Here is a 22,243-nt window from a genome sequence, read left to right on the forward strand (position 1 = left end):
GTCACCCACCCAAACAAATAAATTTAAAAATATAAAGTCAAAGATAATATACATTTTATTTTATTATTATTTTTTTTTTCTGAGCAAAGATAATATACAGAGATATGCACAACTTTATTTATTTATTTATTTTTGCTACAAGACATGAACAACTTGTTACGAAAGAATCTTCTATTGTCTACTTCGATACAGGTCACCATAAGAGTTTGACTTCAAATAAAACCTACTCTATAATATTATTCTATACCTCTCTCTCTCTCTGTACGTTCATTTTCAACTATTAATAGTAAAGATAGAAATGTAGCACCCCATCCACTTCCCAACCCTCCCCCCATCTCTCTCTCTCTCTCAATGGAGACGAAACGTCAGCTTTTCATCTTCACTGCGGCGGCGCTGCTAATCTACGCCGGGTGCGCATCCTCCGCCAAACAATGCTCCGACTGCGGCAACACCACAGTCCCATACCCACTCAGCACGAGCCCCACCTGCGGCGACCAGTCCTACAAAATCCGCTGCGACGCGGCGGCTGGCGGCGGCACGCTGGTGTTCGACACACTCAACAACACGTACCCAATCGCATCTATCAACCCCTCCGCCCAGCGCTTCGTGATCAAGCCGGCCACCCTGGTCTCCAACGCCACCTGCGTCACCTCCGATCTCGTCCACCAGGGTCTCCAGCTCAACAGCTCGCTCCCATTCAACGTCACCAGCAGCAACACCATCTTGTACCTTAACTGCACCGCCGACTTGCTCCGCTCGCCTCTGAATTGCTCGTCCTCGAGTCTCTGCCACGTGTATGCTAATTACACCGGGGGAGTCTGTGCCAACGCTCCGCTGTGTTGTACCTTCAGAGCAGGTGGGTCGTCCACTTCGTACATGATTCGGGTTAGGGAGTCCGGGTGCAGTGCTTACACGAGCTTTGTGAACTTGGACACGAGTTTGGGAGTGGACCGGTGGGGTCAACCCGGTTTGGAGATTCAGTGGGTGTCGCCGAGAGAACCGGTTTGTGGGTCCCAGGTGGATTGTAATGATGGTGGGAACTCAACTTGTGGGCTTGACCCAGCTGAGAGTGGGGTCAGGAGGTGCTTCTGTAACTCTCCACTTGTCTGGGACCCAATACAAGGGGTCTGTGTAAAATGTGAGTTGCCTACTTGTCTTTTATTTTATTATTTTTATCAGTGGAGTATTGTAATTGGCTAACATGTTGGCAATTTTTTTTGTGTGTTTTTGTGTAGATTGTCAAGATGCTCAGGGCTGTGGCAAAGCAGACAGGACAGCACTTATAGCAGGTAGTTTTGCTAGTAAATACCACTACCCTTTTGTTTGGGTTGGCTTGCAATTATTTGTGATTGATTGTTTTAAGTTACCACTTACGGTCATTTGCAACCATTTGGTATATGTGTTTTTTTTTTTTTTTTTTGAGAGATAATTAGTTTTTTTGGTATATGTGTTTAGATATATATTTTTAATTTTTAAATAATATTACATGTATTTTTATATACTTTTTCATCTATACATATTTTTAAAAAATGCAAACAACATTACTAAAACACTATTACTAAACGGGCTAGATAACTCAGTTTGGTTTGATTCTAACTTATTCTAAAAACTAATTGGTATTTGGTAATAATAATAAAGAACTCTCATTAGAAATGGCCGCAATAAGCTAAAATCCTATCTAAAAATAAAAATTTACTATCTCTTAAATTTTAGTTATGGCCCATTGTTTTTATTTTTCAAAAATATTTTTTAACATAAGTCATTACTCATTACACCTAAAACACGTGATTTTGGAGAATTTAGAGGATGGTTTTTATTTTTTTAAAATTAATCTTTCTTGCTTGAAGAACTTATTCTTTCTAGATGGATAATATCCTTCCTGGACAAGCAACAATCGGATGGCACACGTTTTCTTACTGGTCAAACAATCGAAAACAGGGGTGAGGTTTGAAATTTAAGCCAATTAGGTGCGAATTTCTCATAAGGAGTGCCATGTACTCACTGTAATTTCTACGTTAAGATTCTCTATTAGAGCTTTACTTCGTTTTTCCGAATTTGTTTATCTAGTTCTCTAGGAATGAGATGTAATAGGTATATGTAATATCAATCTCATAATAATCTTTGATTTGAGTAAGAATTTTTTATATGCAACTAGGACCTAATTCTTGCTTTGATACAGAAACCTTCAACGCTGGTGATTGTGAAGTGGTGGTTTTACTTAGTGAACGAAGTAGTTATCTTGACTTTCATATGGAGTATTATTAGTAAGTTACACTAAGCGCTAAAATTAAAACATTGGTGATTGTGAAGTGGTGGTTTTACTTTGTGAATGAAGTTGTTATCTTGACTTTCATGCCGAGTATTATTAGTAAGTCACTAAGCGCTAAAATTAAAACAAACACTTGATTTAAAATTAAATTATAATTAGAAGTTAATTTGGATTTGATTTGGATGCTTTGACTTTAACATAATATATATGATATTTGATGATAAGTAAGCAATATCACACATATATATACACACAAGTTACTTTGATACATAATTAAATAGTTGGAATTTCCATTGGAGATCTTTGGAGCAAATTCATACCTTTTCTTAGAAACAAAGTCATACTTAAGGACTAGAAATTTCAATTTCGCTGGTCAAAATACAAAAGTGATTGCAACCAAATGAGCATGCAAATATATAAAAATTTCTGCACTATTACGTCTAACAAAATTGAGAATATTTTGGTGTAGGCTTAACTTCTGGCCTTGGTGCAACGCTATTTCTAGCCATCATCGCCATCCTACTCTATAAACGCCATAGGCGCATCATAGAAGCACAAGAACGCCTGGCCAAAGAGCGCGAAGATATCCTAAATGCTAGTGGTGGAGGCAGAGCTGCAAAATTATTCACTGGCAAAGAAATTAAGAAAGCAACACATGATTTTTCCAAGGACCGCCTCCTAGGTGCTGGTGGGTATGGTGACGTCTACAAAGGCTTTCTACAAGATGGCACTGTTGTAGCAGTTAAGTGTGCTAAGCTTGGAAACACCAAAGGCACTGATCAGGTCCTCAATGAGGTCCGAATTCTATGCCAAGTTAATCACCGGAGCCTTGTGCACCTTCTAGGTTGTTGTGTTGAGTTAGAGCAGCCTATTTTGGTCTATGAGTACATTGAGAATGGAGCGCTTTTAGAACATCTGCAGGGTCTAAAACATGGCGGGCGAGGCCAACTTACTTGGAGCCATCGTCTCCGCATTGCTCATGATGCTGCTGAAGGTCTCGCTTATCTCCATTCATCTGCTGTTCCTCCAATATATCATCGCGATGTCAAGTCTAGTAACATTTTACTCGATGAGAAATTGAATGCTAAGGTTTCTGATTTTGGGTTATCTAGGTTGGCTCATACTGATATGAGTCACATCTCAACGTGTGCTCAAGGAACTCTGGGATACCTTGATCCTGAATATTATAGAAACTACCAGTTGACCGATAAGAGTGATGTTTATAGTTTTGGAGTTGTGTTGTTGGAGCTATTGACGTCTCAGAAGGTGATTGATTTTAATAGGGCAGAAGATGATGTGAACTTGGCAGTTTATGTGCAGAGAATGGTGGAGGAAGAAAGGATAATGGATGTCATTGATCCGTTGCTAAAAGAGGCAGCAACCACTTTGGAGATGGAGACCATGAAGGCTTTGGGTTTTCTGGCAGTGGGTTGCTTGGAAGAACGTAGACAGAACCGGCCTTCCATGAAAGAGGTTACTGAGGAGATTGAATACATCATAAGCATTGCCAAGGCAAAGGCTGTAGAGAATTAGCAGTTAAGAGGTTTCCATGGACATTGGGATAAGTCATGATTGGTGTTTGTTTTTGTTGTAATTATGTCTCCTACCTATGACATGATTTCGTTTAGCTTATGACGTATATGGGTGTGTATCACCTTAGTTTTGGTTTGATAATAAGATATAATCTGTACTTTTGATGGTTACTAGTCCATTCAGGCATGGCATAGCTTTACCTCCCACGTTTAGAGGCAGCTAGATGCAAGTAGAAATACCGGATAACAACTTTGGGAGTTCAAAGGTTGGGCAAAAATGAAAGGCAGACCACACCCATGCTGGTCATAAAACAACCAATTTGACGCTGCCTACACCTCATATTTCTATTTACTTTCTCTCTTGTAATTTAGGAAGAGCACCAAACATATTGGCAAGATTTCACTTAAAGTTGTTTGTAACAATCACATAATTATAATCACAATTTTTTTTAATCATTATATAATCAATTATATGTTAAGGTGGCAATTTGTGTTAGTGATTTATATTGTGTCGAGATATGGCAATTTGTGTTCTTATTATGCTCGGAAGGGTTAAACCGAATGATTCAGAAGGCTGCAAGGGAAGACAGTATCAGAGGATTTTCATTATGCAAAAATGGGCCAAAAATTACTCACCTATTTTTTGCAGATGACAGCTTATTATTTTGTCATGCAAGGAAGGAAGATTTACAAGCCATCCAAAAAATCCTAACTAGCTATGAACATGCATCCGGCCAGAAAATAAACCGGGAGAAGACAACGCTTTTCTTTAGTAAAGCGGTGTCCAATGACATGAAGAAGGAAATCATGGACCTTTTAGGGGTTGCAGAAATAAAGGAGTATGAGAAGTACCTTGGGCTGCCTGCAGTTGTGGGGAAAAATAAAAAGGCGAGCTTAAACTACATTAAGGAAAGGGTGTGGGCGAAGCTTCAAGGGTGGAAGGAGAAGCTTTTATCTCAAGCAGGGAGAGAGGTTTTGCTAAAAGCAGTGGTTCAAGCGATCCCTACTTTTGCAATGACTTGCTTCAAATTACCGGTGGGTTTATGCAAAGAGATTGAAATGCAAATAAGGAAATTTTGGTGGGGAGAGCGAGGTGGACAGCGGAAAATCCATTGGAAAAGTTGGAAAATTTTGTGCAAATCAAAAGCGGAGGGGGGAATGGGATTCAAAGATTTGGTTAGATTTAATGAAGCTATGCTCGCTAAACAAATTTGGAGATTACAAACTGAAAAGGAGTCCCTTCTGTACAAGGTTTTCAGCACCAAGTTTTTCCCTTCAGGATCGGTTTTTGAAGCAAGATGTTCCACAGGTTCCTTTGCTTGGCAAAGCTTGCTCAAAGCAAGACATGTTATTGAAAAAGGAATGTTGTGGAGAGTGGGTGATGGCATGCAGATTAGGGTGTTCCATGACAATTGGATTCCTGGATGCTTCCCGACTGGAGCTGTACCACGCACACCAGGCTCAGAGGATGATTCTGCTGTTTCCTCACTCATTAATCCGGTCACAATGGAGTGGAATGAGGAGCAAATTGACTTAATAGTTGTACCTTTCTTGGCTCAGCAAATCAAAGCCATTCCATTATGTAAATCGGTGATGAGGGACTGCTTAGTGTGGCCACGAACTAGGGACGGAAATTACTCGGTGAAGACGGGATATCAGTTATTGGAAGAGCTTGAAAACAGGGGAGAAGCGTCGGGGTCAAGCAGTAGCAATCTGAGAAGCTTCTGGAAGGGAATTTGGAAGATGAGGATTCCAAACAAAATCAAAAATTTCTGTTGGAGAGCTTGTACCGAGTCCTTACCAACCTTGGTGAACCTCCATCGACGGAATGTGGTAAACTCTCCTGTGTGCAGCAGCTGCGGATCAAGCAGGGAGACCGTGCTGCATGCACTTTGGGACTGTGTCCAAAGTCAATGTTGCTGGACTCGTGGTTTTAATAGTATCAAACAAACTCAGTTGCACCGGGGTTCATTCAGTGATCTTTTGTCTGCTGTAAAACAAAGTGACGAGGACGTAGAGCTGTTCACAGTGATCGCATGACTGGTCTGGTGTAGAAGAAACAAACGCCACTTCAAGGAGCAATGTTTACCACCTGAGAAGTTAGTGGACACGGCAGAAGCTATTTTAAAAGATTTTTAGGCAAAACCAAAGAACATGCCATTGAGATCACAACCACAGTCACAACGTTGGACACCACCAGAACCTGGGATGTACAAAGCAAACTACGACGGGGCTTATTTTGCAAAGGAAGAAGCAGCAGGAATCGGCGTCATTGTGCGGAATGAACTGGGACAGGTGATGGCGTCCCTAGCAGAGAAGATTGTCATGCCTCAAACGGTGGAGATTCTTGAGGCGTTGGCAGCTAGAAGGGCTATGATCTTCATGGAGGAATTGGGATTGGGAAGGGTTATTTTTGAAGGTGATTCAGAGAATGTTGTAAAGGCCCTAACAGGGGGCTGCCCAGACAGGTCCAGTATTGGGCACATTGTTAAAGACTGCATGTCGTTTATGGGTTGGTTTCAATCCTGTTCTTTCTCTCACGTGAGGCGGCAGGGCAACGGAGTTGCTCATGCTTTAGCTAGGAGAGCAAGAAATTCTTCACCTTTGTCCGTTTGGATGGAATCGGTTCCGCCAGACATTTCTTATTTGGTGTATGTTGATGTAACGACTTAAAGTTGATTATTTTCTTAATAAAAGTGGATTCATTCCTTCTCAAAAAAAAAAAAAAAAACATGGCTCAACCATTTAATTATCGTGTCAAACACCCTAAGCGCTAACACAATCCATTAATTAAGTTTTATCAATATAACCATTAAAATTATTTTAATTACTAAATTATATTTAGAATTTAAATATATTTTTGGGAAAAATGACATGTATTTATATTAACAAGGCTACCACTAACTCAGATATTTATCTTCTCCTACTTTACCTTTTTTTATTTTTTCCCAGATTAAAGATCCCATATATATATATGGAAAGGTTAAAGGATGTTTTAAGAACATTGGTTTAAGAAATATTTTTAGAAACTTTTTATGGGAAAATAAAAAAAGTAACTGATTTTTTTATTATTATTATTATTTTTTTTTACAGATTTTTATATTGTCCATAAAAGTTGTATAAAAATTTTTCTAAAATGATTTATTAGCAAATGTCTTAAAAGCAAACAATATAAGTAATAAAGTAAGAGAACAATATGGAAATAAAGTGATAAACTAATGGATAACATTTTCAAAAGGAAAAACCACTATGAGATAATGTAAATGGAGTCAATACTATGTTGAAGGCTGTTTCGGTTTGATTAGTAAGACGAAATATTTTGATACCGGTTGATACCAAGGTGCACTGTTTCATATTTACCGCTAATTTTATATATTTAAATATATATATATATATATATATATATATAAAATTAAATTTATTTATTTGTATATTCATTAGTCAAAATTTATATCATTTACTAATAACATTTAAAATTATATTTTTTTTTGAGAAGAAGTTCATATCTCATTTAATATGCTAATTTCTAACTAAAATGTCAATTTATTGATAATAGTAGACCATTGATGTTCATATTCTTAAATGATACTCTAATAATAAAAAATTAAAAAAAAAAAAAAAAAAAAAACAAACAAACAAAGCAAACCTGAGGCTTGTTCTGTGTATTTATAATGCCATAGTGGTATTCTAAATAATAATAATAGCAATAAAGAAGAAGAAGACGAAGAAGAAGAATAGTTCTGTTGAGCGGTGCTTTTGTTTTCTCGTTTTTAGCCTCCATCTCTACTGCCACACTCACCATCATCAATATGATGCTGCTGCCATAGTGGTATTCAATAACATGGCAGTGACAATAGCTAGAAACTATAATTACTATTTGTACTTAAAGTGAAGGCCTAGGGAACAAAAATAAAAAAGTTGTATTCATAAATATCAGCTGGACAACATTAACTTCAGCTTGAGAGATTAGTTGAGTACAAAAATTATTTGTAGGTAAAATGAGAGCAGTTGTGTTACAGCCAAGGAATTATAACAAAGAAGACTTTGCAAGTTGTGCAGACTGGGAAGAGGCCAGGAGAGCTGAGATTGAAAAGAAAGTAGTTCAGAATTCAAGATGCTTTGCAAAAACGTGAAAGGGATGAAGTAAATGCAGTAGGTTTCAATGAAATAATACCTGAAATATATAGACAGTCTTTGTACAAAACAAAGCTACCACACTGACCTCAATGGGCGGCAGATTTCGATTGTGAACGGCTTATATTGTTAAAAGTGAATTAAAGTATATTTGTAATTTTAAAAAAGTTAAAAAAAGAAGAAGAAGTTATCATACTAATAGTGTATAAAAAATTGGTAAGTAAAAAAGTAACGTAAGTTTAGTTAGATTTAACACCATAAACATGTGGAGGATGATCTTCTATTCTCACCATTAAATCATCAATATGTCTTACATGTTTAGTTAGATTATAAGTTACAGGATTTTCCAATCGAAGATATGTGAGAAAATAACATCACTAAAGGTATCGGTAAAGGACTTTGCAAAAGTGAGCAAATGTTTAGAAGGCTAAAGATTCATCCTCACTTCTCAAGGCTTTGATGAATTCAATAGATTTGTTGAGGCAATTGGCATCAATGTTTAATCGAAAATGCTAGAGCTACATGCTATTTTTTATTTTTATTTTTATTTTTACAAATAGTTGATATTGTGAGTGATTATTAGTAAGTAAAATATATATATATATATATATATATATATATATATATAAGTAATAAGCTCAAATGAGAATTAATAAAAATTTGTCACATCAACTTTGTGTAAAAATTTTGTGTTTATAGCATTACTCATGCTTAATATATGTTAATCATTTAACTTATTTAGAAAAATGCTAGTGGTTGGCCATAAAAACCAATAAAAAATTTGGTCACAGCAATAACTTATAAAAAACATTTGTGAGGTTCAGTCCAAAATTTTCATTTATTTTACTTACTCTTTCTCTTCTATAAATAGACCATATTGTCACTTTAGAAATGCACCAGTACTCACCCTTCTTCCTCAACATCATCTTTTCTCTCTTTCATTTTTTTTTTCCTCTCCTTTCTTGTTCCCTTCCCCAACTCTCACCTCTCCTCCAGTGAGGTCCTCAGCCAAAGCATTATTCTTTGTGCTCCATGGCCTATTCTTCATGACCAAGCCTCTCTCTCTCCAGTCCCTGCTCAGAACACTCGAGGAGGATATAGAAAACGATGTCCTTGCCTTTGCGGTATTGGTGTTGTTGCTTTCGTTCAGACATTAAAGAGGTTTTTTATTGTTTTTTTTCAAAGCCAGTTATTGTTATTTCTTACCCTTTTTTGTTATTTTTGAGATTGGCCAGTTTTGGCCAATCACAATCACTTCGATTTAAATTCCCTCTCAACTTCCCTCACCATATTGTCTAGCTTCATGACAACAACATATTTGTTACGAGTTGATGTTAATACCCCTTTATTGTGAAAAAACAAATTACCAAGTACTTTTTTTTTATAGGATTTACCCAGTACTTGAATTCTTGAAAGTAATGTACCATACAAAAAAAAAAAAGAAAAAGAAAAAGAAAAGATAAAGATAAATCACTCCACAGTCGATCCACACTCTAAATAATAACTGCTATCTTAAACCTTTATAATCCACATAATAATATAAAATTTACAAAAGAAAAAAAAGTGAAAAAAAAAAATTACCCAGTACTTGATTTCTTGAAAATAAAGTACCGCACAAAAAGAAAAAAAGAAGAAGATAAAGATAAATCACTCCATAGTCCAAACTCTAAATATTAATTACTATCTTAAATATTTATAATCCACTTAATAATATACAACTTACAAAAGAAAAAAAAAAGTTAAAAAAAAATTACCCAATACTTGATTTCTTAAAAATAAAGTACTATACAAAAAGTTAAAGAAAAAACAAAGATAAAGATAAGTCACTCTATAGTCCAAACTCTAAATACTAATAACTATCTTAAATATTTATTATCCACTTAATAATATAAAATTTACAAAAGAAAAAAAAAATTTACCTAGTACTTTATTTTTGGAAAGTAAAGTACCATAAAAAAGAAAGAAAAAAAGATAAAGATAAATCACTCCACAGTTCACACTCTAAATACTAATTACTATCTTAAATATTTATAATCTACTTAATAATATAAAATTTACAAAAGAAAAAAAAAAAACGAAAAAATATATTTTACCCTATACTTGATTTTTTGAAAGCAAAGTACTACACAAAAAGAAAAAAAAAAAAAGATAAAGATAAATCACTTAACGGTCCATACTCCAAATATTAATCACCATCTTAAATATTTATAATCCACTTAATAATATAAAATTTACCAAAAAAAAAAGAAGAAAAAAGTGAAAAATAAATTTACCCAGTACTTGATTTCTTAAAAGTAAAGTATCATACAAAAAGAAAAAGATAAAGATAAACCAATCTGCAGTCCACAATCTAATTACTATCTTAAATATTTATAATCTAGTTAATAATATAAAATTTGCAAAAGAAAAAAAAAGTGATTTTTTTTTTTTACCCAATACTTGATTTCTCGAAAGTAAAGTACCATACAAAAAGAAAAAGAAAAAGAAGATGATAAATCACTTCATGGTCCATACTCTAGACAATAATTACTATCTTAAATATTTATAATCCACTTAACAATATAAAATTTACAAAAGAAAAAAAAAGTGAAAAAAATAATTTACCCTATTCTTGATTTTTTGAAAGTAAAGTACCATAAAAAAAGATAAAGATAAATCACTCCACGGCCCAGACTCCAAATACTAATTACTATCTTAAATATTTATAATCCACATAATAATATAAAATTTACAAAAGAAAATAAAATTTTCCCAGTACTTTATTTCTTGAAAGTAAAGTACCATATAAAAAGAAAAAGAAAAAAAAAAGAATAAAGAAAAATCACTCCACAGTCCACATTGTAAATACTAATTATTATCTTAAATATTTATAATCCACTTAATAATATAAAATTTAAAAAAGAAAAAAAAAGTGAAAAAAAAAAATTTACCATGTACTTGATTTCTTGAAAGTAAAGTACCATACAAAAAGAAAAAAGAAAAATAAATAAAGAAAAATCACTACACAGTTCACACTCTAAATACTAATTATTATATTAAATATTTATAATCCACTTGATAATATAAAATTTACAAAAGAAAAAAAGTGAAAAAAAAATTATCTAGTACTTGATTTCTTTAAAGTAACGTACCATACAAAAAGAAAAAGAAAGAAAAAATGATAAAGACAAGTCACTTTGCAGTTCATATTCTAAATACTAATTACTATTTTAAATATTTATAATCCGCTTAATAATATAAAATTAACAAAAAAAAAGTGAAAAAAAATTTGCCCAATACTTGATTTCTCGAAAGTAAAGTACTATACAAAAAGAAAAAAAAAAAAGATAAAGATAAATCATTCCACAATCTACACTCGAAATACTAATAACTATCTTAAATATTTATAATCCACTTAATAATGTAAAATTTACTAAAGAAATAAAAATTTACCTAGTACTTGATTTCTGGAAAGTAAAGTACCATTAAAAAAAAGATAAAGATAAATTATTCTATAGTTCATAATCTAAATGCTAATTACTATCTTAAATATTTATAATCTACTTAATAATATAAAATTTAAAAAAGAAAAAAAAATTCACAGTACTTTATTTCTTGAAAATAAAGTACCATACAAAAAGAAAAATCACTTCACAGTCCACACTCAAAATACTAATTACTATCTTAAATATTTGTAATCCCTTAACAATATAAAATTTACAAAAAAAAAAAATTAAAAAAAAAAATTTACCCAGTACTTGATTTCTTGAAAGTAAAGTACTATACAAAAAAAAGATAAAAATATAAAGAAAAATCACTCCACAGTTCACACTCTAAATACTAATTATTAATTATTATCTTAAATATTTATAATCCACTTAATAATATAAAATTTACAAAAGAAAAAAGTGAAAAAAAAAATTTACCCAATACTTGATTTCTTCAAAGTAAACTACTATAAAAAAAGAAAAAAAAATCACCCACAGTCCATAATCTAAATACTAATTACTATCTTAAATATTTATAATCCACTTAATAATATAAAATTTACAAAAGAAAAAAAAAGTGAAAAAAAAAAATTTAACCAGTATTTGATTTCATGAAAATAAAGTACCATACAAAAAGAAAAAAGGAAAAATAAATAAAGAAAAATCATTCCACAGTTCACACTCTAAATACTAATTATTATCTTAAATATTTATAATCCACTTAATAATATAAAATTTACAAAAGAAAAAAAGTGAAAAAAATAAATTTACCCAGTACTTGATTTTTTCAAAGTAAAGTACCATACAAAAAAAAAAAAGAGATAAAGATAAATTACTCCACAGTCCACACTCTAAATACTAATTATTATCTTAAATATTTATAATCCACATAATAATATAAAATTTACAAAAGAAAAAAAAGTGAAAAAAAAAAATTTACCCAATACTTGATTTCTCGAAAGTAAAGTACCAAACAAAAAGATAAAAATAAATCATTTCACAATCTACACTCTAAATGCTAATGTAAGGACGCGATTCGTGACGGACCGTAACAGTGTCGGGTTCGCACGTGAAAAGGCCCCTAACAATATCATTTGTAGAGCGTGGGTTTGGAAGGCTAGGCCTTGTTCGATAGGCGGTGGGTTTTTTGCGGTGTTCGTATGAACTTAAGCTTTCCTACACCCCTGGAGTCTTTCTCCTGGAGGTGGGCTGGGAGGCCCTGGTTTCTGGCCATTTTTCCCAACCCCCTTATCGGTGCACCTTCCTTTTTATTATATAGTCCGTCTTGGCTGATCCTGACCCTCCACTTGTAGGTCAGGCAGGAGCTTGTTCCTGTGTCCATCCCATCAACTGTCCCGTCTAACTTTTTATTAGTCGCATGGATCGACGTTTGCACCGCCCAAACGTCTTTTCTCATTAACCAACTCTGGGTATTGGCAGGTACATTTACTGAAGGGGGTGGGACGCACTTTCCTTGGTCCGAGTTCACACCCTGCTTCCCTATGGGCCCCATTCCGTTCACATCCCTTTGAGGGGGCTGTTTGGGGATTGACTACACTAAGGTGTCGGTCTTCCTGTTGAAGCTATGGAATGCCGAGGACAGGGTAAGTTCTCAGCCGTTCCCCTTGCTACCTCGGCCACTGAGCATTTGTCTTCGGCAAGGTACCTCCTCGGCACGGGCCCTGGGCCCAGATAGAGTTTGGGCCGGATGCAGAGCTCTCGGACCCACAATAGCCCCTCAAAATCCTGCTATCCGTCCCCTCGGACGGATATGAGGGTTTTGATGACATCATGGGTCTGCCAATGCCTATCAATCCTTGTCATCTAGCGATTCCCGAGGTTTTTTCACCTGCCCAAGGCACGTTCCTAGAGCCGTTGGAAGGCGAAACGTGGCCTCATTAAATACGGGCGGCTTGGTGCTTCCCACGTTCAACGGTGTGATGGGAATCGAACGGTGGTGATCTCCTGGCCTCTTTGGGCGGGAAAAAGGGGCGCGCTGTTTACCCTAGAAAGTATAAAAGATTTTTTTGAGATGGATCCGTCTCTCCAGTTCTATACTTAAGAGTTTTAGTGCGTGTATCCAGGGTTCATCCGAACTTCCGCCCAAATTCAAGTCTATCTCAAGCACATACAGCCCATCCGAAGCGTAATTCTCTTTTTATGTAAGTTCCCTACCCCTATTAACTCACGTTTTTTCTTTTTTGGATTTATTTCTCTTTAGCTCCCTTTCTTCTCCGTCGCGGGTTAGGTTTGTTTTAGTAAATGGCGAAAGCGGCTAAACTGAGATTGAGGAAGTTGGTTGATACTGAAGAGGCGATGAATAAGTTCATCGTTGATTATAGGATTCCCCCTAACGTAAGGCTGGAACACTGTAAGATGGGGGAATGGCACATTAAGAGGGGAACGGGCGCGGTTGTAATTCCCGTCCTCGCCTTTGTAGAGGGAGGTATGAGAATCCCCATGGGACCAGTGACAAGGGGTTACCTCAGGCATTTCCGTTTAGCCCCTACCCAGTGCGCCGGCAATGTTCTTAGGATTTTGGGTTGTGTGGACGCTTTAAACGAGAAGATGGGTTTAAGACTGACCCACCATGATGTAAACTGGTGCTATAACCTCCAAAAATTGAAAGGAAAAACCTACTACATGAGGTCGAGGGATGATAGGATTCGGTTGATCCAGTGCCTCCCTGATTCCAACAAGGGACTGAACAAGGATTTTCTTATCGTCTCTGGGGAGTGGCATGATGGCGATCCATGCCCCGTAGTAGAAGGAGAACCAGGTGGGGTATTAGGAATGGAAGAGGGATAACCCTTTAAACCATTCCAAACTTACTTCCTTCGATGACTAACTATGCATATATGTTTGTTGTTTTTGTAGATGAACGCGCCTATAAACGGCATTTTCATTTAGTCAATCGGGCAGATTTGGAGACCGTTTTACAAGCGGCAGTTTTTGTGAATGACAGTGATGGCCAAGTTCGTGCAGCTCACAAAATACTAGGGTACCCTCCGGTTCAGAAGTCGTTCGGGGACGCGAAGCACGTGATCAGTGCCCGCCGTCCTTGGCTTCCAAAGATTACGGTGGTAGAGAAGGGGTTCTTGATCTCGCAGGAGCCAGCTGTCCCCAAGAACATCTCCCTGGTGGGCCCCTCTCCGTCCCATCAAGCAGCAGAGGACGAGGGTGAACCAGGTCAGCCGGAGGAAGGGTTTGGGGTATTCGACTTAATCTACTAATCCGAGGACCCTCCGGGTGACCTAGGTGACCCAGCCTTGTCCGAGGCGGAATTATCATTAATAGGCACCTCTTCTCAAGCCGAGATGGGAGTCAAAAGAATACCTTTAACCCCCCTTCTCCAACTCCTCGAGGACCAACCAGGGAAGGATACCCAGGAGGCACCACAACCCAATGCTCCTCCTCCACCAGCTCGGCCCCTTACAATTCAAACCAGGTCATCCTCCACCAAGTCCCAACCACAGTCCACCCGTTACGAACCTCCCACTTCCTCCCAACCAGCTCGGTCTCCTCGACCAGAAGGTGCTGATTCTAAGAGGAAGAGGAGCCCCAAGGGCAAGGACATCGTGGACGAGGGAAAATCCCAACCTCCTAAGGAGAAGGATGAGACTCCGCCCACAAAACAACCGAAGATCGGACCCCAAGGCAGAGGCAAAGGACCCGCAGTTCAAACCTCTCAAGGCAAAGGAAAAGGAATTGATTCCCAATCCTCTCCGAGCGCCTGGCTTCCTGCCCCAATGCTTCACGGGGGTCCATTACTGGAAACTGCCTCTCTGAGGGACCTTGGAGACGGCGAGGGTGGATATGTGGCAGATGCATTAGGGAGAACCATGCTACTTCCTAATGACATGGAAGAGCTGAAGAGAATGAGGATGCAGGAGGTTTTTCTCAGTACTGAGAGATATTTGGGCATGGTAAGATTTCTTGAAACCTAACACTTTACTAATTCTTGTTACCAGTTTGTCACTCACTACACGTTCATCTTTCTTGACAGGCTCTCCAGGCAACCTATAGGATGGAGGAAGAAGTGCATGACAGGAGTAAGGTGGCCGAGAACGAACGCAAGAGGCGCATAACGGCCTCAAAGACTCTCGAAGCTACTGAAAAGGAACTTGCCCAAGTCAAGGATGACTTAACAATGACCACTCGCGAGAGGAATAACGTCTCGGCGGGCCTTGCTAGTGCCCAAAAACAGGCCAAGGACCAAACCAAGCGCGCAATTGAAGCCGAGGACCAGCTGCAAATAGCCAGAACTCTGATTGAGGATTTAAATAAGCAGCTGGCCACGGCTCTGCATGAGAAAGGAGTGGCAGAATATGCCCGTGATGAAGCTGTAAGGGCAAAGCAGGAGGCCGAGTTTGCCAGGAATGAGGCGGAAGCTGCCAAGAATACGGCCGAGGACGATGGTTACAACATGGGAGTAGCTGAGACCCAGGCCATCCTTAAGGCGCAGATCCCTGGTGTGTGTAGGTTTTATTGCTCCCAGGTTTGGGAGGAAGCATTAAAGCGAGCTGGGGTGGATGCCTCATCCGATTTGTGGAGGGCGGAGAGCATATTCTACCCGGCAGCCATCCGCGAGGCCACTCCGACTAGCCCCGTGGCTATTCTTGATCAGCCCGAGGAAGAGATCACCCCGTTGGAAGACTTGCAGGCCAGCGGTTCTTCTAGCAAGGCGCCCAAAGAAGGAGAACTTCAGGATGTGACAGTGATATCCCAGCGCATGAGTTCTGAGGCACCTAAAGAGGTTGCCGAGCCCGTGGCTGGCATTCAGGTGCTTAATACAGAGGAACCCACCATACTTGCAGAGCCGTCGCAGGCCACTTCCCTTGCTGTGGTTCCCCAGAGTACCAGTGCTGGTCCTGTTCAGCCTTCCCCAGAAGGGACCATCCTTCCAGGCACCGAAGCTGAATCTGCTCCCATTTCCCAAAATGTTACCGACAAAAAAGCAGAAAAGTAGAAACCTTCGTTGGGCTTTTTTGTATTCGTTTCTATTTGAACGATTAACTTGTTTCTTTTCCTTTCACAAACTTCTTAATTTATTGATGGTTTACAAGCATTTGAACATGTATATATGAAATCTTGCTTTTTCTTTTTCCTTCTGATTACATCGTTAACCGCCCTAATAGACGCGCACTATTTGCTTATGAACTCTGCGCTGATTTATTTTAACATGTACAAATAGCTATGCATGTAATACATTCATCACCATGTTCCCCGAACCCTAATTTGCTTGCGCCCACAAAGGCCTTAGATTTATTCCTAACCTTTGTCTTACGGAGATATAAGCACCATTTTTAACGTTACGCATAATAGTTAAAACTCGCTTAGTGCCTAGTTTTCCTCATCCAAGTAGTCGGTTTCCCCGTAGAGTTTTCCACATCCAGGTAGTTGGTTTCCCCTGAGGCTTGGGTCCGTGGACCATGCAATGCCTTGGTTCTGTCCAAAACCTAGTTTTCCACATCCAGGTAGTTGGTTTCCCCTGAGGCTTGGGTCCGAGGACCATGCAATGCCTTGGTTCTGTCCAAAACCTAGTTTTCCACATCCAGGTAGTTGGTTTCCCCTGAGGCTTTGAGTCCGAGGACCATGCAATGCCTTGGTTCTGTCCAAAACCTAGTTTTCATTACATCCAGGTAGTTGGTTTCCCCTGAGGCTTGAGTCCGAGGACCATGCAATGCCTTGGTTCTGTCCAAAACCTAGTTTTCATTACATCCAGGTAGTTGGTTTCCCCTGAGGCTTGAGTCCGAGGACCATGCAATGCCTTGGTTCTGTCCAAAACCTAGTTTTCATTACATCCAGGTAGTTGGTTTCCCCTGAGGCTTGAGTCCGAGGACCATGCAATGCCTTGGTTCTGTCCAAAACCTAGTTTTCCACATCCAGGTAGTTGGTTTCCCCTGAGGCTTGGGGTCGAGGACCATGCAATGCCTTGGTTCTGTCCAAAACCTAGTTTCCACATCCAGGTAGTTGGTTTCCCCTGAGGCTTGGGTCCGTGGACCATGCAATGCCTTGGTTCTGTCCAAAACCTAGTTTTCCACATCCAGGTAGTTGTTTCCCCTGAGGCTTGGGTCGTGGACCATGCAATGCCTTGGTTCTGTCCAAAACCTAGTTTTCCACATCCAGGTAGTTGGTTTCCCCTGAGGCTTGGTCCGAGGACCATGCAATGCCTTGGTTCTGTCCAAAACCTAGTTTTCCACATCCAGGTAGTTGGTTTCCCCTGAGGCTTGGGTCCGTGGACCATGCAATGCCTTGGTTCTGTCCAAAACCTAGTTTTCTCTTTGTGTGGGATCTTGGCTTTAGGGGAGTTAGCTCCTCGGCCAAGCCCCTAGAGTTTATCCATACGGTTAACGTTACAAGGTACCTAGTTTACTCTTTACAGGGGACCTTGGCTTTAAGGGAGTTGGCTCCCCAACCAAGCCCCTAATCAAGAAACACAGCGGCTAACAGAACTTTATACTAGAACTCTATAACCGACGGTTAGATATAACGAAGAAGCTCCATCGACCCACTTCCTATACCAACACACAAGCCTTTCCCACAGACGGCGCCAATTGTAAGGACGCGATTCGTGACGGACCGTAACAGTGTCGGGTTCGCACGTGAAAAGGCCCCTAACAATATCATTTGTAAAGCGTGGGTTTGGAAGGCTAGGCCTTGTTCGATAGGCGGTGGGTTTTTCGCGGTGTTCGTATGAACTTAAGCTTTCCTACACCCCTGGAGTCTTTCTCCTGGAGGTGGGCTGGGAGGCCCTGGTTTCTGGCCATTTTTCCCAACCCCCTTATCGGTGCACCTTCCTTTTTATTATATAGTCCGTCTTGGCTGATCCTGACCCTCCACTTGTAGGTCAGGCAGGAGCTTGTTCCTGTGTCCATCCCATCAACTGTCCCGTCTAACTTTTTATTAGTCGCATGGACCGACGTTTGCACCGCCCAAACGTCTTTTCTCATTAACCAACTCTGGGTATTGGCAGGTACATTTACTGAAGGGGGTGGGACGCACTTTCCTTGGTCCGAGTTCACACCCTGCTTCCCTATGGGCCCCATTCCGTTCACATCCCTTTGAGGGGGCTGTTTGGGGATTGACTACACCAAGGTGTCGGTCTTCCTGTTGAAGCTATGGAATGCCGAGGACAGGGTAAGTTCTCAGCCGTTCCCCTTGCTACCTCGGCCACTGAGCATTTGTCTTCGGCAAGGTACCTCCTCGGCACGGGCCCTGGGCCCAGATAGAGTTTGGGCCGGACTGCAGAGCTCTCGGACCCACAGCTAATAATTATCTTTAATATTTATAATCCACTTAATAATATAAAATTTATAAAAGAAAAAAAATTTACCTAGTACTTGATTTCTTGAAAGTAAAGTACCATAAAAAAAAAAAGATAAAGATAAATCATTCCACAGTTCATACTCTAAATACTAATAACTATCTTAAATATTTATAATCTACTTAATAATATAAAATTTATAAAAGAAAAAAAATTTCTCAGTACTTTATTTTTTGAAAGTAAAGTACCATACAAAAAGAAAAAGAAAAAAAAGAAAAATCACTTCACAGTCCACACTCTAAATACTAATTATTATCTTAAATATTTGTAATACACTTAATAATATAAAATTTAAAAAGAAAAAAAATATTTCTCCAGCACTTGATTTCTTGAAAGTAATGTACTATACAAAAAAAGGGAACAAAATATAAAGAAAAATCACTCCACAATTCACACTCTAAATACTAATTATTATCTTAAATATTTATAATCCACTTAATAATATAAAATTTACAAAAGAAAAAAGTGAAAAAAAAATTTATTCAATACTTGATTTCTTCAAAGTAAAGTACCATACAAAAAGAAAAAGAAGATAAAGATAAATCAATCCAAAGTCGATCCACACTCTAAATAATAATTGTTATCTTAAATATTTATAATCCACTTAATAATTTAAAATTTACAAAAGAAAAAAAGTGAAAAAAAAAATATACCCAGTACTTGATTTCTTAAAAGTAAAGTACTATACAAAAAGAAAAAGAAAAAAAAGAAAGATAAAGGTAAATCATTTCATAGTCCACATTTTAAATATTAATTACTATCTTAAATATTTATAATCCACTTAATAATATACAATTTACAAAAGAAAAAAAATATTGAAAAGAAAATTTATCCAGTATATGATTTTTTGAAAATAAAGTACTATAAAAAAAAAAAAATAAAGATAAGTCACTCCACAGTCCAAACTTCAAATACTAATAACTACCTTAAATATTTGTTATCCACTTAATAATATAAAATTTAAAAAATAAAAATAAAAATGACCCAGTACTTTATCTCTTGAAAGTAAAGTACTATACAAAAAGAAAAAGAAAAAAAAAAAGATAAATCACTTCACAGTTCACACTCTAAATACTAATTACTATCTTAAATATTTATAATCTAGTTAATAATATAAAATTTACAAAAAAAAAAAAGTGAAAAAAATAATTTACTCTATACTAGATTTCTTGAAAGTAAAATACCATACAAAAAGAATAAAAAAAAGATAAAGATATATCACTCCATGGTCCATACTCCAAATACTAATTACTATCTTAAATATTTATAACCCACTTAATAATATAAAATTTACAAGAGAAAAAAAAAGTGAAAAAAAATTTTACCAAATACTTCATTTCTTGAAAATAAAGTAGCATACAAAAAGAAAAAGAAAAAAAAGATGATAAATCACTCCATGGTTCTCTAGAAAATAATTACTATCTTAAATATTTATAATTCACTTAATAATATAAAATTTACTAAAGAAAAAAAAAGTGAAATTTTTTTTTATCCTATACTTGATTTCTTGAAATTAAAGTACCATACAAAAAGAAAAAGAAAACAACAAAAAATAAAGATAAATCACTCTACGGTCCACACTCCAAATATTAATTACTATATTTAATATTTATAATCCACTTAATAATATAAAATTTACAAAAAAAAAGAAAAAAAAGTGAAATTTTTTTTTTACCCAGTACTTGATTTTTTGAAAGTAAAGTACCATACAAAAAAAAAAAAAAAGATAAAGATAAATCACTTCACAGTTCACACTCTAAATACTAATTACTATCTTAAATATTTAGAATCCACTTAATAATATAAAATTTACAAAAAAAAAAGTGAAAAAAATAATTTACTCTATACTAGATTTCTTGAAAGTAAAGTACCATACAAAAAGAATAAAAAAAAGATAAAGATATATCACTCCATGGTCCATACTCCAAATATTAATTACTATCTTAAATATTTATAATCCACTTAATAATATAAAATTTACAAAAAAAAAAGTGAAAAAGAAATTTACTCTATACTAGGTTTCTTGAAAGTAAAGTCCATACAAAAAGAATAAGAAAAAGATAAAGATATATCACTCCATAGTCCATACTCCAAATACTAATTACTATATTAAATATTTATAATCCACTTAATAATATAAAATTTACAAGAGAAAAAAAAAGTGAAAAAAAATTTACCAAATACTTCATTTCTTGAAAAAGTAGCATACAAAAAGAAAAAGAAAAAAAAAGATGATAAATCACTCCATGGTCCTCTAGAAAATAATTACTATCTTAAATATTTATAATTCACTTAATAATATAAAATTTACTAAAGAAAAAAAAAAGGGAAATTTTTTTTTTATCCTATACTTGATTTCTTGAAAGTAAAGTACCATACAAAAAGAAAAAGAAAACAACAAAAAATAAAGATAAATCACTCTACGGTCCACACTCCAAATATTAATTACTATATTTAATATTTATAATCCACTTAATAATATAAAATTTACAAAAAAAAAAAAAAAAAAGTGAATTTTTTTTTTTACCCAGTACTTGATTAATTTTTGAAAGTAAAGTACCATACAAAAAAAAAAAAATAATGATAAATCACTTCACAGTCCACACTCTAAATACTAATTACTATCTTAAATATTTAGAATCCACTTAATAATATAAAATTTACCAAAAAAAAAAAGTGAAAAAAATAATTTACTCTATACTAGATTTCTAGAAAGTAAAGTACCATACAAAAAGAATAAAAAAAAAAAGATAAAGATATATCACTCCATGGTTCATACTCCAAATACTAATTACTATCTTAAATATTTATAATCCACTTAATAATATAAAATTTACAAAAAAAAAAAAAGTGAAAAAAATAATTTACTCTATACTAGATTTCTTGAAACTAAAGTACCATACAAAAAGAATAAAAAAAAAGATAAAGATATATCACTCCGTAGTCCATACTCCAAATACTAATTACTATCTTAAATATTTATAATCCACTTAATAATATAAAATTTACAAGAGAAAAAAAAAAGTGAAAAAAAATTTACCAAATACTTCATTTCTTGAAAATAAAGTAGCGTACAAAAAGAAAAAGAAAAAAAGATGGTAAATCACTCCATGGTCCTCTAGAAAATAATTACTGTGGGGCCCAATAATTTGTGGGCCAGGCCCATTTGCTCGTGGAGAGTCCGAAGGCCCAAGCCGAGGAGAACTATGGCCCAAGCTCGATAATATAGAGCACAAGACAGTTTTGGGATACAGCCGAGAACAGTTCAGTCCTCGGCAGATCCAAAATCCCACCGGAAAAAAGGGGTAAAACTGGTATAGGACTAAACTTGAAAGAAAATCTAAAAATATCCGGGGAAAGCTGCTCTCATCGCCATTCAATGCTCTGCACCTGACAGAGCCGTATTCTTCAACTGTTACAACCACTCCCAACCACTTTAGGTATGGGCTGATGGGACAAATATCTGCCCTAGAAAGTCAAACCTACACGTGGGCGCTGGAGAATGGCTACATGT

The 22,243-nt window shown here is 36.2% G+C and overlaps 2 protein-coding genes across 2 annotated transcripts; both read left to right on the forward strand.

Annotated features, from left to right (window-relative positions):
- The first annotated feature begins 280 nt into the window (after positions 1-280).
- LOC115954420 (wall-associated receptor kinase-like 20) lies at positions 281-3,946 on the forward strand. The gene is made up of 3 exons (XM_031072271.1): positions 281-1,138; positions 1,236-1,289; positions 2,739-3,946. Exons 1-3 carry the CDS (start codon positions 352-354, stop codon positions 3,800-3,802), a joined length of 1,905 nt encoding a protein of 634 aa, XP_030928131.1. The 5' UTR covers positions 281-351; the 3' UTR covers positions 3,803-3,946.
- A 2,009-nt stretch (positions 3,947-5,955) lies between these two features.
- Positions 5,956-6,474, forward strand: LOC115957184. Its single transcript, XM_031075398.1, has one exon. It carries the CDS (start codon positions 5,956-5,958, stop codon positions 6,472-6,474), a length of 519 nt encoding a protein of 172 aa, XP_030931258.1.
- Positions 6,475-22,243: the final 15,769 nt, after the last annotated feature.

This window comes from Quercus lobata, chromosome 8, assembly GCF_001633185.2.
Source record: "Quercus lobata isolate SW786 chromosome 8, ValleyOak3.0 Primary Assembly, whole genome shotgun sequence".
Lineage (NCBI taxonomy): Eukaryota > Viridiplantae > Streptophyta > Magnoliopsida > Fagales > Fagaceae > Quercus > Quercus lobata.

What these genes read in the sequence shown, in the direction of transcription:
- LOC115957184 (XM_031075398.1), top strand. Translation starts at nt 5,956, where the DNA reads ATGCCATTGAGATCACAACCACAGTCACAACGTTGGACACCACCAGAA.
- LOC115954420 (XM_031072271.1), top strand. Translation starts at nt 352, where the DNA reads ATGGAGACGAAACGTCAGCTTTTCATCTTCACTGCGGCGGCGCTGCTA. An exon ending in ACAAGGGGTCTGTGTAAAAT is followed by an intron (nt 1,139 to 1,235) that starts GTGAGTTGCCTA and finishes GTTTTTGTGTAG; the next exon opens with ATTGTCAAGATGCTCAGGGC. An exon ending in CAGGACAGCACTTATAGCAG is followed by an intron (nt 1,290 to 2,738) that starts GTAGTTTTGCTA and finishes ATTTTGGTGTAG; the next exon opens with GCTTAACTTCTGGCCTTGGT.